Source organism: Stegostoma tigrinum, chromosome 2 (genome assembly GCF_030684315.1).
Source record: "Stegostoma tigrinum isolate sSteTig4 chromosome 2, sSteTig4.hap1, whole genome shotgun sequence".
Taxonomy (NCBI): domain Eukaryota; kingdom Metazoa; phylum Chordata; class Chondrichthyes; order Orectolobiformes; family Stegostomatidae; genus Stegostoma; species Stegostoma tigrinum.
Genome location: NC_081355.1, coordinates 162,130,631 through 162,145,406, shown reverse-complemented (window position 1 = coordinate 162,145,406; position 14,776 = coordinate 162,130,631). Strand labels below are relative to the sequence as shown.

The following is a 14,776-nucleotide window of genomic DNA, read 5'->3' as shown; positions in this document are numbered from 1 at the left end:
GGGGTGGGGGTGTGTGAGGGTGAGGTTGGGTCAGTGTGGGGTGGGGGTGGTGAGGGTGGGGGTGGGGCTATGTGGGGTGGGGGTGTGTGAGGGTGGGGGTGGGTCAGTGTGGGGTGGGGGTGGTGAGGGTGGGGGTGGGGCTATGTGGGGTGGGGGTGTGTGAGGGTGGGGGTGGGTCAGTGTGGGGTGGGGGTGGTGAGGGTGGGGGTGGGGCTATGTGGGGTGGGGGTGTGTGAGGGTGAGGTTGGGTCAGTGTGGAGTGGGGGTGTGTGAGGGTCAGGTTGGGGCAGGACAGTGTCGGGGGGTGTGGGACGGAGGGAGTGTCCAGGGGGTGTGTGTGTCAGGAGGGTTGGGGTACATGCGGGTCAGGCTCTGAGGGGTAGGAGGCGGGATGTTGTTGTACATCTGGGCCGCGCCGTGGCGCTGTCTGTGGAGGGTCAGAGACGGGGTCAGCAGGGAGTGGGCGGGGTCTGACGGAGGGGAGGCGGGATGCTGTTGTACATCTGGGCCGCGCCGTGGCGCTGTCTGTGGAGGGTCACACACCCGGAGCGGGACGGAACGACAGACAGGGTGAGGGACACACACGGTGACACGGAGTGCGGGCACCCCCTCGGGCTTACCGGGAGGGAGTGGGAGACTGTGGCGATCACAGTCTGGAAGACACTGAGAACTCGGCCCGGGCATGGAGCGGCCCGGAACTACCGCGAGGGCCGGGGATTGGGGCCTAGAATCAGCCGAGAGGCACGAACAGGAATAGACACAGGGTTTCCGTGTGTGCCCCTTCCGACAGTGCCCGCCCCTTCCGACAGTGCCCACTCCCTCAGCACTGACCCTCCGACAGTGCCCACTCCCTCAGCACTGACCCTCCGACAGTGCCCACTCCCTCTGCACTGACCCTCCGACAGTGCCCGCTCCCTCAGCACTGACCCTCCGACAGTGCCCACTCCCTCTGCACTGACCCTCCGACAGTGCCCGCTCCCTCAGCACTGACCCTCCGACAGTGCCCACTCCCTCTGCACTGACCCTCCGACAGTGCCCACTCCCTCTGCACTGACCCTCCGACAGTGCCCACTCCCTCAGCACTGACCCTCCGACAGTGTGGCGCTCCCTCAGCACTGACCCTCCGACAGTGCCCACTCCCTCTGCACTGACCCTCCGACAGTGCCCACTCCCTCAGCACTGACCCTCCGACAGTGCCCGCTCCCTCAGCACTGACCCTCCGACAGTGCCCACTCCCTCGGCGCTGACCCTCCGACAGTGCCCACTCCCTCAGCACTGACCCTCCGACAGTGCCCACTCCCTCAGCACTGACCCTCCGACAGTGCGGCGCTCCCTCAGCACTGACCCTCCGACAGTGCCCACTCCCTCAGCGCTGACCCTCCGACAGTGCCCACTCCCTCAGCACTGACCCTCCGACAGTGCGGCGCTCCCTCAGCACTGACCCTCCGACAGTGCGGCGCTCCCTCAGCACTGACCCTCCGACAGTGCCCACTCCCTCAGCACTGACCCTCCGACAGTGCCCACTCCCTCAGCACTGACCCTCCGACAGTGCCCGCTCCCTCAGCACTGATCCTCTGACAGTGCCCACTCCCTCGGCACTGACCCTCCGACAGTGCCCACTCCCTCGGCGCTGACCCTCCGACAGTGCCCACTCCCTCAGCACTGACCCTCCGACAGTGCCCGCTCCCTCAGCACTGACCCTCCGACAGTGCGCGCTCCCTCAGCACTGACCCTCCGACAGTGCCCGCTCCCTCAGCACTGACCCTCCGACAGTGCCCGCTCCCTCAGCACTGACCCTCCGACAGTGCCCGCTCCCTCAGCACTGACCCTCCGACAGTGCCCACTCCCTCAGCACTGACCCTCTGACAGTGCCCGCTCCCTCAGCACTGACCCTCCGACAGTGCCCACTCCCTCGGCGCTGATCCTCCGACAGTGCCCACTCCCTCGGCGCTGATCCTCCGACAGTGCCTGCTCCCTCGGCGCTGACCCTCCGACAGTGCCTGCTCCCTCGGCGCTGATCCTCCGACAGTGCGGCACCCCCCACCCCGGCACTGACCGACAGGCAGTGTGGCGTGCCCTCTATTATTTGGACCAACTGCTGACCAGGTTTCCTAAATTGAGCTCGACCTTTTTAGCTGATCCCTCTCACTCAAAATCTTTCCTATTCAGTTATCCATCCAAATGTCTTCTAAATTTGTTTAATTGCAGTTGGCTTTGCCACTTCCTGTGGCAATTTGTTGCATGTCGACATCGCACTTTGTGCGAAAATGTTACTCCTCATGTCCCTTCTGAATCTTTCACCTCTAATCTGTAGTTTTGCCCGTTCTTGTCCTGACAAAGTGATGCACTCATGTGCATCTCCATGTATTTTTTTTAACATTGTGTGGCTTCTTGCCTTAACTGTTCTCCCTCTGGTTGAAAAACATTTGTTTCTTTCCCCACTGATGCTATAGTCTTTAACTTTAAAGTTATGCCTCCTGGGTTGCCTAAACCAATTATATACTTGTACCGTTCTGAGGAAGGGTCACCGGACCCGAAACGTTAACTCCATTTTCTCCTCCACAGATGCTGCCAGACCTGCTGAGATTTTCCAGCAACTTTGTTTTTGTTTGTCAGTTACAGCATCCGCAGCTCTTTTGGGTTTTTACCTATTTGTTTTAATGCTAGACTATTGATCTAGAAACCTAGGTAATAGGCGTTTCGTAAGGTTCCCCATGGTAGGCTCGTGCACAAGGTAAGAAGGCATGAGTTAGGGGGAAATGTGGCAGATTGGAACCAGAATTGGCTGACCCTTAGAAGACCAACGGTGGTAGTGGCTGGAAAATATTCAACATGGTGCTCAGTTACAAGTGATGTACTACAAGGATCTGTCCTGGGTCCTCTTTACGATTTTAGTAAATGATTTGGATGAAGGACTGGAAGGGTAGATTAGCAAGTTCGCGGATAATACAAAGGTAGGTTGTCTTGTGAACCGTGCAGAGGGCTGTTCTAGGTTACAAAGGGACATTGATAGGATGCGGAGCTGGGCTGAGAAGTGGCAGATGGAGTTTAACCCTGAAAAGTGTGAGGTGATTCATTTTGGAAGGACAAACTTGAAAGTAGAATACAGCGTTAAACGCAGTATACAGGGTTAACGGTAAGAATCTTGGCAGTGTGGAGGAGCAGAGGGATCTTGGGGTTCATGTTCACAGTTCCCTGAAAGCTGCCACCCAGGTGGATAGAGTTGTTAAGAAGGCACATGGTGTGTTAGCTTTCATTAATAGAGGGATTGAGTTCAAGAGCCATGAAGTTATGCTCCAGCTATACAAAAGCCTGGTTTGGCCACATCTGGAGTATTGTGTCCAGTTCTGATCACCTCATTACAGGAAAGATGTGGAAGCATTAGAAAAGGTGTAGAGGAGATTTACCAGGATGTTGCCTGGAATGGAGGGAAGGTCTTACGAGGAAAGGTTGAGACACTGAGGGATTTTCTCTTTAGAATGACGAAGGATGAGAGGTGATTTGACAGAGGCGTACAAAATAATCAGAGGTATAGATAGACAGCCAGAGACTTTTTCCTAGGGTGGAGGTAGCTATTATAAGGGGACATAGTTTAAAAGTGAAAGGAGATAGATATTAGGGAGATATCAGAGGTAGGTTCTTTATTCAGAGAGTGGTAGGGGCATGGAATGCATTGCCAAAGAGGGTAATGGAGTCAGCCTCATTAGGGGCATTTAAGCAGCTATTAGATAGGCATATGGATGATAGTATAAGGTAGGGTTGGAGGTTAGATAGACCTTAAGTTTTGGGTAAACGTTTGGCACAGCATCATGGGCTGAAGGGCCTGTAACATGCTGTAATATTAGAACATAGAACAATACAGCGCAGAACAGGCCCTTCGGCCCTCGATGTTGCACTGACCTATGAACTAATCTGAGGCCGTCCCCCTACACTATCCCATCATCCCATCCATATGCTTATCCAAGGACTGTTTAAATGCCCCTAATGTGGCTGAGTTAACTACATTAGCAGGCAGGGCATTCCACACCCTTACCATTCTCTGAGTAAAGAACCTGCCCCTGACATCTGTCTTAAATCTATCACCCCTCAATTTGTAGCTATGCCCCCTCGTATTAGCCAACGTCATCATCCTCGGAAAAAGACTCTCACTGTCCACTCTATCTAATCCTCTGATTATCTTGTATGTTCTATGTTCTATTCTGGGGACCCAAGCTCAAATTCCACTATGATGGTGGAAGTTGAAATCAATTTTAAAAATGTTTAATCTACTGATGACCAATAAACCATTTCTAATGTTCAGGGAAAAACCAACCTGCAACACTAACATCCTTTAGGGAAGGAAGCTGCCTTTCTAACGTGCCTTAACTCTTCTGATCCGTGTGTGACTCTGCACTCACAGCAATGTGGTTGAATCTGAGCTATCTTTGGGGCAGTTAGGGATGGGCAATAAATGCCAGCAATACCCATAATCCCATTGGAAGAATAAAAAAATTAAGAGAAGCAGTCATAGCTGTTTTCTCTCCTCCCTGTCCATACTCCTTGTAATCTTTTACACCTCCCTTGGGTACCCCGTTGACCTTCTCTGCTCCAAAGAAAACATCCTGAGCTTATCCAGAAAAATCCTGGTGCACTGGTGGTGCAGCGGACGTTCAGTTGTATTCCTCCAATAATGTAATGACCAGAACCCACGTAGTACTCCAGCTGTGGCCTAACCAAAGTCCCGTACAGCTCCAGCATAACCTTATTCTGATGTACGCCGCAACTGAAAAAGGCGAGTGTCCCATGTGCTTTGTAACTCTCCTATTAACCGGCCCTGCTACCTTCAGGGATCTGTGGACAAACGCTCCAGATCCCTCTGCTCCTTTGAGATTCCTCACTAATCTTTGTGTCTTGCATAAACTTAGTTATTGTGTGTTTATGCCTCACCACCTCTTGTCACAAAGCTGATTTTGGATCCATCTTCCAAGTTAATCTGAGTCCCGTGAGTGCCTTCTTTATCAGTTTCTCGTGGGGTTTTGTCAAAGATCTTGCTGAAATCCATATAAACTACATCAACTGCCCTACCCTCATACAAACACTTGGTCACCACTTGGGGAGGAAACGGCCTAGTGGTGTTGTTGCTGGATTGTTAAACCAGAGACCCAGATAACATTCTAGGGGCCTGGGTTCGAATCCCACCATGGCAGATGGTAGAATTTTAATTCAATAAAATAGCTGGAATTAAGAATCTAATGATGTTGACCTGAATCCATTGACAATTGTTGTGAAAAACCCATCTGGTTCACTAATGTCCTTTAGAGGAGGAAACTGCCATCCTTACCTGGTCTGGCCTACATGTGACTCCAGACCCACAGCGATAAAGTTGACTCACTGCCCTCTGGACAATTAGGGATGGGCAATAAATGCTGCCCAGCCAGCGATATCCTCATCCTGTTAACAAATGAAAGAAAAAAAACCCACCAAATTTGTTTGGCATGACATCCTTTTGATAAAGCTGTGTTGAATGTCATTGATCAAACTGTCCTCTTAAAATGAGGGTTAATATGCTCCTTCCTTTTTTTCTGTTTTCTCCACTATTTTCCTTGATGTTTGTTTTTATCTGATGCATCTTTACAGAGCTTCACACGGACGTTTTTTCAGTAAAATGTTTCAAGGCATCGCTGCAAATCCTGCTGGTGGAGGTGAGACTACAGTTTTATTATGGTTGCATCTTCTATTGGCTCTTGTACCCTATACCCCATTGATAAAGCTGAGGGCACTGTTGGCTTTGTGAACTGCTCTGCCCCCGTGTCCTGCCACCTTCGTGATCTGTGACATATGCCTCCAGCTCCCTCTGCTCCTGCACTCCCTTTAGAATTATACCCCAAACTTTATATTGTTTTTCAATGTTCTTCTGGCAAAGTTCATCACCTCGGACTTCTCTACTGGATATTGTCCTGGTCTGGCTGTGTTTGGATATCGACTGCTTCAGTATCTGAAGAGTCATGAATGGTGCAGGACATTGTGCAATTATCAGCTTACCCTCTAACACTGATCACTCTTTTCGGGAGATCTGTCTGCTGGCTGGTAGGGGGCATGCTGGTCACTTTCCCTGGGAGATCCTGCTACTAGCTGGTTCCGGATTTAATCTCTGGTCTTTTGACCTTTCTCTTCTTTTGTTATTTCAGGTCAAGTGAACAAGCCAGAACTGTACGAGGTGAGAAACGATTGAGAGGGCAGTTGACAGGATAGTCTTGTCCGGGGGTGGGGGGTGTGATTGGTATAGGTATACTGAGGGTTTTGGTTGGGGGCATGATATTTTGAACATGGGTCCCTGCTGTCAGGAGGAGGGGCAGTGGAGCAAAAATTGTGACCAGGTTGGGTAATGGGAAAAGGTACATTTTGAGAGTGCGAGACAGAAAAGTCACTGCCAAGGGTCCTGTCCTTTGAGGAGAGATTAGAGATCAGGCCTTTATTCTCTGGAGAATGGGGTGATCTTGTAGAAAGTTAGTGGAGCTGCAGAAAAGATGTTTCCCCTGGCTGTGGGACTCGAGAATTAGACAGTTCAGTACAGACTGAGATGAGGAGGAATTCCTTCTCTCAGAGGGCGAAGAATCTTTGGAATTGTTTGATAGATTTCTGTACATTTAAAAACATTCAGGGATCTGCAGATGGTGCTGAAGCAAAAGATCATCAATGATCTCATTAATGGCGGAGTGACCTCAAGGAGCTGAATGGTCTTCTCCTGTTTCTGTTTCTTATGTTCTTGTGTTTTACTTTGTCTGGGTAGTTTGTAGCAAATTTTTCAGATGAGCTTCCGGAAGGTATCTCTTGTGGCGTTACCATTGAAAAGCAGCTACAATCATAGCTGTTCCAGCTATGTGACTCACCATGAGTCTAAAGTTTCTCTTCCAGAAGAGGTTGTGTAATGGGCTTATATCTCCTGTGTTGTAGCCTTTCACACTTTCAGAGATAGCCAGGTCTTTGCGTTGTGACTATTCCATATTCAAATACAATGCAAGGTCACTGAGTCTTGTAGAGGCATGAAACAGGGAACAGGCCATTCAGCCCCCATGAGTGCATTGACACATGATGCCTTTCTAAACTAAAAAAAGCCTTTTGCCTCTACAGTACCCATATTCCTCTTTTCATGTATCTGTCAAGATGCCTGTTACATTTTGTTATTGTATTTGCTGCCTCCACCACTTCTAGTAGTCATTCCAGACACTTACCACCCTATGTGTAAAAATAAACTTGTCCCTCACAGCTCCTTTAGTCTTCTCCTTTTACCTTAAACCTCGGCCGCTTCGTAGCTCACCATTTCTACCCCAGGGAAAAGACTGTGACTGTCCATGCTCTCATAATTTTATAAACTTCTCACGGTTCGCACCCTCAGCCTCTGAGGTTCAAGTCAAAACAAGCCAAGTTTGTTCAATTTCTCCTTGTCGCTAATATCCTTCAAACAAAGCAACACCCTGGTGAATTTCTTGTGCACTGTCTCCAAACCTCCAGATCCTTGAAGTGGGGCAAATATGGTGTAACTATGCTGCAACATGACTTAGAGATAGTAGGAACTGCAGATGCTAGAGAATCTGAGATAACAAGGTGTAGAGCTGGATGAACACAGCAGGCCAAGCAGCATCAGAGGAGCAAGAAGGCTGATGTTTCGGGCCTAGACCCTTCTTCAGAAATTCTTCAGCATTTGCAGTTCCTACTGTCTCTGAAACAATTTTAACCCCACTGCGAAGCCTCTTCTAAGGATGCCCACCCTGAAGAAGTTACCTTCCTCCATCCGGAATTTCTGAAGAAGGGTCTAGGCCCGAAACGTCAGCCTTCCTGCTCCTCTAAACATGATTTGCCAACTTTATACTCAAGGCTGCAAATAATGAAGTCAAATATGCTGTACACTGCCTTGACCACCTTATCCATTTGTGTTGCCAGTTTCAGGGAACCATTGACTTGCATTCCAAGATCCCCCTGTATATCAGTACTCCTAATGGGCTTGCCATTTACTGTACAATTTTGTCTTGCCTTTGACCCCCAAAAATGTATTTCTCTGCCCAGCTTTCCAACTGATCTCTATCCTGCTGTAACCTTTGACAACTTTCCTCAATATCCACAACTTCACTAATCTCCATTTCATATTTTTGAGTTTCAATTGTGTTTCAATGCCTCAGTTCCCTATGGAAATGCAGGATGATGTCTCTGCTGGTGTACTCACCCTTAAGAGAAGGACACGAGTTTCACAGTGGCTAGGGTCGCTCATATTTTGATGGGGTAAGTGTTGAAGTTTCAAGTCCCAATAGGTTGTGAGTCCAATTTAAAAATGTAGTTTTAAAAGTTTGTGAAAACTTCATGCCTGCGCTGGGAATGACAGATTCCTGCTCCACCTTTCTGAATTCTAATTCAAATTTATTTCAGGAAGTCAAGTTATACAAAAATGCCAGGGAGCGGGAAAAGTGAGTATTTTTTTTATATTGGATTAGGGCTTGTAAATGTGAATGGCTAGGCAAGCATTTGCTGCTAAACTGGTTCTTCAACACACTGCTCTAGAAATACAGGCTATATTTGATCTTGTAAAATGCAATAAGGGTAGAATTAATAACTTGTAAAAGAGCCATGGGGGAACGGTGACTGTGATATTTAAGTATTTTCCATTTATGAATGGAAACCTCAATCTAAAATTAGGGTTTTCAACTGAAACAAAGGAAGCTATGAGGCCTTGGGGGCAAATTAGTCGGTGGTCAATGGGGGAAAATATAATTTAAAGACGTGATGACAGACCAAAAGTAGCTGTTATTGGTAGAATTTAAACATGATTTATTTTTAGAAAGTCCTTTTTAAGGCTCAACAGGAAAAGTGAGTCAACTGTGACTAAGAAAGGAAGTTAAAGATTGCAGTAGAGCGGAAGGAGGCTTATATATGTTGCCTGGGAGTTGGGAAAGTGTTAGAGTTCAGCAGAAGACAAAGAAACTGAAAATAGAAGAGGAAATGACTGTAGCCTAGCAAAACTGCTTTTTTCACAATAATATTAGTTTGTGGGTTGTTACAGGACTTTGGGGAGAGCGAGCAGGAAGTGGGATTAGTTTGGGGATTGATACAGGGCTATGGGGAGAGAGCGGGCAGTGGGATTAGTTTGGGGATTGATACAGGACTTTGGGGAGAGCGAGCAGGAAGTGGGATTAGTTTGGGGATTGATACAGGGCTATGGGGAGAGGGGCAATGGAATTTGTTTGGGAATTGATACAGGGCTACATCCCTCATCCTGTAAATCATTCCCTTCCACCTCTTCCCAGGCTGCCTTATCCCACATATCGCCAAAGAATAAAAGTTGTTGGGTACAGCTACCAGTACATCGCGATCACATTTACAGGATATGTCCACCCCACAGAGACAAGCTCATAGTTACAGGAATTGTGTAAATTACTGACATATGCAGCATGTGTGTACACCTGTTCTTGACGTTTTGTCTCAAACCCAGGTATGATAACATGGCTGAACTGTTTGCTGTGGTGAAGACGTTGCAGGCACTGGAGAAAACCTACATCAAGGACTGTGTCACTCCAACTGAGTGAGTCTGGTGTGTTGCAGTCATGTTGAGGGTCAGGCTGGGTCCCGTTAGTAGGTGGAGGGATGTCTGTCCTCTGGAGCTGGAGTGGGGAAAGAGGGTCTGTTCCTGGTGGTAGGGTTAGTCTGCAGTCTGAGGCAGTGTGGAATGATATGTCTGTACCTGGGATAGTGGAGGGGTGAATGTCTCCTGGGGGCGGTCGAGGAGGAGTGGGTGGAACTGGCTGGAGAGGAGAGGGGAGCAAGCACATGGGAGGAGGGTGCCAAACCCCATTGCTGAGGGTGTGTGAGAGTGCTGTTTAACGATACAAGAGTTAACATGATCATAAATGCACTGAGCAGAGGGTGGTGTATGGAGCAAAGATTGTGAATCTGATGGTTTAGCCTCCTCCCTGTGTTCACTGTTCTCAGGTACACAGCAGCCTGCTCACGCCTGCTGGTTCAGTACAAAGCAGCATTTAAACAGGTCCAGGGCTCTGATATCAGCACCATCGATGAGTTCTGTAGAAGATACAGGGTAAGTAAGCAGGTCAGTATGACGGTTTGGGAGGCATTATTGATTAGGACTGGGGCTCGAGTGGCATATGTCAAGGGGAGAATGGGACGTGAAGGGAGTGGGAGTGTCGGGCAGGCAGTGGGGGAGGTGAGGAGAGGAACTGGGCAGGGGAAGGGGTATAGTGAGAGGGGGTGTGAGGAGTGGAGAAGAGGTAGTGTTGAGAGGGTGTTGGGGGTGTCGGTGAGGAGAGGAGCCAGTTGGAGTCTGCTTGAAGTGGGAATCAGGTGGGATAGGACTTCATTAATTATTTTGCATCCTGTTTTCTAGCTGGATTGCCCATTGGCAATGGAAAGGATTAGGGAGGATCGTCCAATCACAATCAAGGATGACAAGGGCAATTTGAACCGCTGTATTGCTGATATCGTGTCGGTGAGGCTGACTTTGACCATTGGACACTCTAGAGCTAGTCAGCAGTGACCAGTCATTCACTCGTAATCTGTCTCTCTCTTCACGCTCACTCTGTAATTTCCCATCTCTTAACAGCTCTTCATTACTGTCATGGATAAACTCCGTCTTGAGATCCGAGCCATGGATGAGGTAAGAAGTTGCTGTTGCTTCACAAGGTACTGAGAGCTGGGAGGGTGTATTTGAATGTTACGGTCAGAGCAATATGGTGCTAGGGCACCAGCAATACTGTCATGGGGAAGAGATAATAGGAACTGCAGATTCTGGAGAATCGAGATAACAAGGTGTGGAGCTGGATGAACACAGCAGGCCAAGCAGGAAAGCTGATGGCCTAGGCCCACAATGTCAGTTTTCCTGCTCCTAAGATGCTGCCTGGCCTGCTGTGTTCATCCAGCTCCACACCTTGTTATACTGTCCTGGGGCAGGGGTTGGGGACATGGAAAGGCAATGGGCTGGGGTAGTGATGAGATGAGAAAGGACAAAGTCGTGCCAAGGCAACGGGGCATGCGGATTAGGGAGGTGACAGGACATGAATGCAGGAGGATATGCCAGGAGCAGCACCAGGAATAATTGAAAATGAAGTGTCGACCCGGTGATGCCACCAAACAGCATAAACAGCAAGTGATAGACAGAGCTGAGCAGATCTAAGCTCTGCAGTCCTGCCACATCCTCTAACAAGTGGTGGTGGACAGTTAAACAATTTGCTGGAGGAGGAGCCTCCACAAAAATCCCCATCTTCAATGATGGAAAAGCCCAACACATCAAAGATAAGGGTGAAGTATCCACAGCAAACTTCGGGCAGAAGTGCCAAGTGGATGATCCATCACAGGTGCCAGTTTTGAAATGTCTCTGTTCGCTCCACATGATATCAAGACGGCTCTGGACACTGCAAAAGGCTGTAGACCCTCACTATGTTCTGACAATACTGCAAAAGACCTGTATTCCAGAATTTGCTGTATCCCTTGCCCAGCTGTTCCAGTACAATGTGGAAAACTACCCAGTTATAATGGCCACGCAAAGATCAGGACAAATCCAGTCTGCCCCATCGGTCTACTCTCGATCAGTACGTATTGGAAGATGTCATTGACAGTGCTCTCAGGTGTCAGTTATAAAGGACCAACCTGTTCACTAACACCCAGTTGGTGTTGCGAGGGCTACCTAGCCTCAAGTAAAATTGAGCAACTAAGGTGCGATGGGTTATGACACTCTGGTGGTAGCCAAGGAGAGTGTGTAAGTCTGAATGTTTTCTCTCGAATGGGCTGTCTTGATATGAGGAAGGTGAGGAGTACAGCACAGCAACCCTCCTAAACAGAACTATTTCCCCAGATCCAGCCCGATCTCCGGGAACTAATGGAAACCATGAATCGGATGAGTAATCTGCCAGCGGATTTTGAAGGAAAGGAGAAAGTTGGCCAGTGGTGAGTTTTAATGATGTGAATATTTAACAGGAAGTCAAGGAGGCAATCCTAAATACAAAATGGTCATTGAGAACCTGAGCAGAGCAATGGTGGGAAATAAATTACAGCTGGAGCATTGGAGGATAGAATGCGATATCGCAGATGGAAAAGATCATCATTTCAGGTCAAAACAGGATGGTTTGGAGATTGGTACAGGACTTATAGGGAGGGAGCAAGGCAGTGGGATTAGTTTAGGGATTGATGGAGTGCAATGAGGACAGAGTGGGGCAGTGGGATTAGTTTTGGGATTAATTCAGGGCAATGGGGAGAGAACGAGGCAGTGAGTTTAGTTTGGAATCAAGTTCAGAGATGTCAAGGAATGTACAGGATTACATAATTGGGAGTAAAGGAACCTGATCCCAGATTCCGAGGGCTCAACACTGAAATCCCTAGAGACATGCAGCTAGGTTACTTAAAAAAGAAATTAGGGGAGTGAAGAGAAAACAATGGCATGTAAAATAAAGGATAATGCAAAGGTAGTTTTATTATATCAAGTACAATAGAATAACCGGTGGAAGAATAGGAACCATTGAGGACCAACGTTGCAATCTGTGTGTGGAGCTGGAAGACACATAAGAAATTCAAAGTGCATCTTGTATTCACTATGGAGAAGGACAACGTAGGTGTAAGTACCCAGATAAGATGTATCCGAGCCTGCTATGGGAATCCGGTAGGAGATTGCAGGAGCCCTGACCTCAGGTTTTAAGTTCTGTCTGGCCATGGGAGAGGTGCTAGAGAGGATAGTTCATGTGATACTGTTATTCAAGAGGCAGCAAGGTTTAAACCAGGAAACTTAGCATTACTGTTAGAGTTAGCCCTAACCTAATCCTATCATAGACCAGTGAATCAGTAGTGGAGAAACTACTGCAGGAAAGAAATTTTAAGCGATGGAATTAATGTCTACTTGGAGGCGCAGGGATAATCGGCATGACTTTGTCAAGGCAAATCATGTCCAACAAATTTTTGATGAATTTTTTTGGGGAAGGGATTTTGAGAATAGCTGGGGATAGTGTAGTTGATGTAATATACATGGATTTTAGGAAGGCTTTTGACACAGTCTTATGTGGGACACAGGCCCAGAAAGTAAGAGCCCGTGGAATTCGGGAAAATTTGGCAATTTGGATCAAAAATTGGTTTAGTGGCAGGAAGCAGAGGGTGATGCTTAAAGGGTGTTTTTTGTGACTGGAAGTCTGTACCCAGAGGGGTCCCACATGATTTGCAGCTGGTGGTCTAGATATGAATGTAAGTAATATGATCAGTAGGTCTTCAGATGACATGAAAATTGATGGGGTGGGACATAATGAGGAGGGTAGCCTTAGATATAAATGGACTGATTAGATGTGTTGAACAGTGGCAAATGGAATTTAATTTTGAAAAGTGTGATGAAGCAGTTTGGGACAGAGTGGAACCCTGGGCAATACGGAGGGACGTTGATGTAAATCCTTGTAGGCAGCAGGACAGGTAGATAAGGTTGTTAAGAAGGCACATGACATATCAAATTGTTGCATTAGTCAATGTATTAAATATAGGCAGGAGGTTATAATAGTGTTGCATACAAAGTAAGTTAGGTCACACCTGGAGAACTGTGCGTACTTTTGGTCACTACACAATACGAGCAATGTGCTTGCACTGGAAATAATACAGAGGACATTTACCAGGATGTTGCCTAGGCTGGAGTGATCAGCTATGAAGAGAGACTGGACAGGCTGGGAATATTTCTCTTTGAGCAGGGAAGGCTGAGGGGCTTTTGATCAAGGTACACAAAGTTCTGAGGAAGGTAGGGTAGAAAGGGAAAACTTTCCCCTGAGTAGAGGGGTCAAGAACCAAAGGCATGGGTTTGAGATAAGGAGCAGGAGGCTTAAAGAAGATTTGACAAAATGAAACACTTCCACCCAGAGGGTAGTGAGTATCTGGATCTCATAGCCTAAAGGGCCACTTAAGGTGAGAACCCTCAAACACATATATGGTGCGGTGTTTCACTCCGCAAGGCTACGACTAAGTGGAGATGGGACGAGAGAAGATAGACGCTTGATGACAGCATGGACATAATGGGCCAAGGAGCCTCTTTCCATTCTGTAAAACTCAATAGCCCACTTGCCACTGTCCTGCACTTAGATGACCTATGTAACTCCACTCTGTTTCCTATCTGCTAACAAATGGTCAGTGTATGCCGTATAATACTACCAATCATATGTGCCTTGATTTTGCACATGTACCTCTTATGTGGAACTTTAATAAAAATTAATTGAATGAATTTGGGATTGTTACAGTGCTGTGGGTAATGATGTGGGAGAGAACCAGGTGCAAAGTCATTCTTACCTTGAGTAATCTGTTACTCAGCACAGGATGACAAAGAAATGTGACCATCTTATCTGTTGTCATAATGGGATCACCTGGTTTATTCCTGTATTCTTGGTACTTGCAGGTTACAGAAGCTCAGTGGAATGTCAGCTTCAGATGAATTGGATGACACCCAAGTGCGACAGATGCTGTTTGACTTGGAGTCTGCCTATAACTCATTCAACAGGTTTCTGCATTCTTCTTAAGGGACCTCCCATGAATTGCAGCACTGGAATTAGCCGACCATTCTTACACAGTCATCCATGAATGGTTTCCTGAAATGCTGCTGCCCAATCTTTTCCAACTGCTAAATGGGACTTCCTCTTTCTTCATTCCTGTTTTTCACCAGGAATGCAATGTGTTTGTGTCTTTGTGTAGATATTGTATGTGCTGTAAGATAGGTCTGCTCCATTGTTCTCTGAGCACTATATATTTTATTGTATTTCTCTGAATAAAATGGAAGTTAAGTTGC

The 14,776-nt window shown here is 47.6% G+C and overlaps 1 protein-coding gene across 2 annotated transcripts; it reads left to right on the top strand.

The window, feature by feature from the left end:
- The first annotated feature begins 591 nt into the window (after positions 1-591).
- On the top strand, positions 592-14,776 carry vps28 (VPS28 subunit of ESCRT-I). Of its 2 annotated transcripts, none has more exons than XM_059641021.1 (10): positions 592-741; positions 5,617-5,681; positions 6,168-6,196; positions 8,401-8,438; positions 9,461-9,550; positions 9,958-10,075; positions 10,370-10,471; positions 10,586-10,639; positions 11,834-11,925; positions 14,390-14,776. In XM_059641021.1, the coding sequence occupies exons 1-10, from the start codon at positions 683-685 to the stop codon at positions 14,508-14,510; spliced, it is 768 nt and encodes a 255-aa protein (XP_059497004.1). In that variant the 5' UTR covers positions 592-682; the 3' UTR covers positions 14,511-14,776. The 2 variants fall into 2 exon arrangements, with proteins under 2 accessions (XP_059497004.1, XP_059497008.1); XM_059641025.1 differs by having other exon boundaries at positions 597-741; positions 9,958-10,063.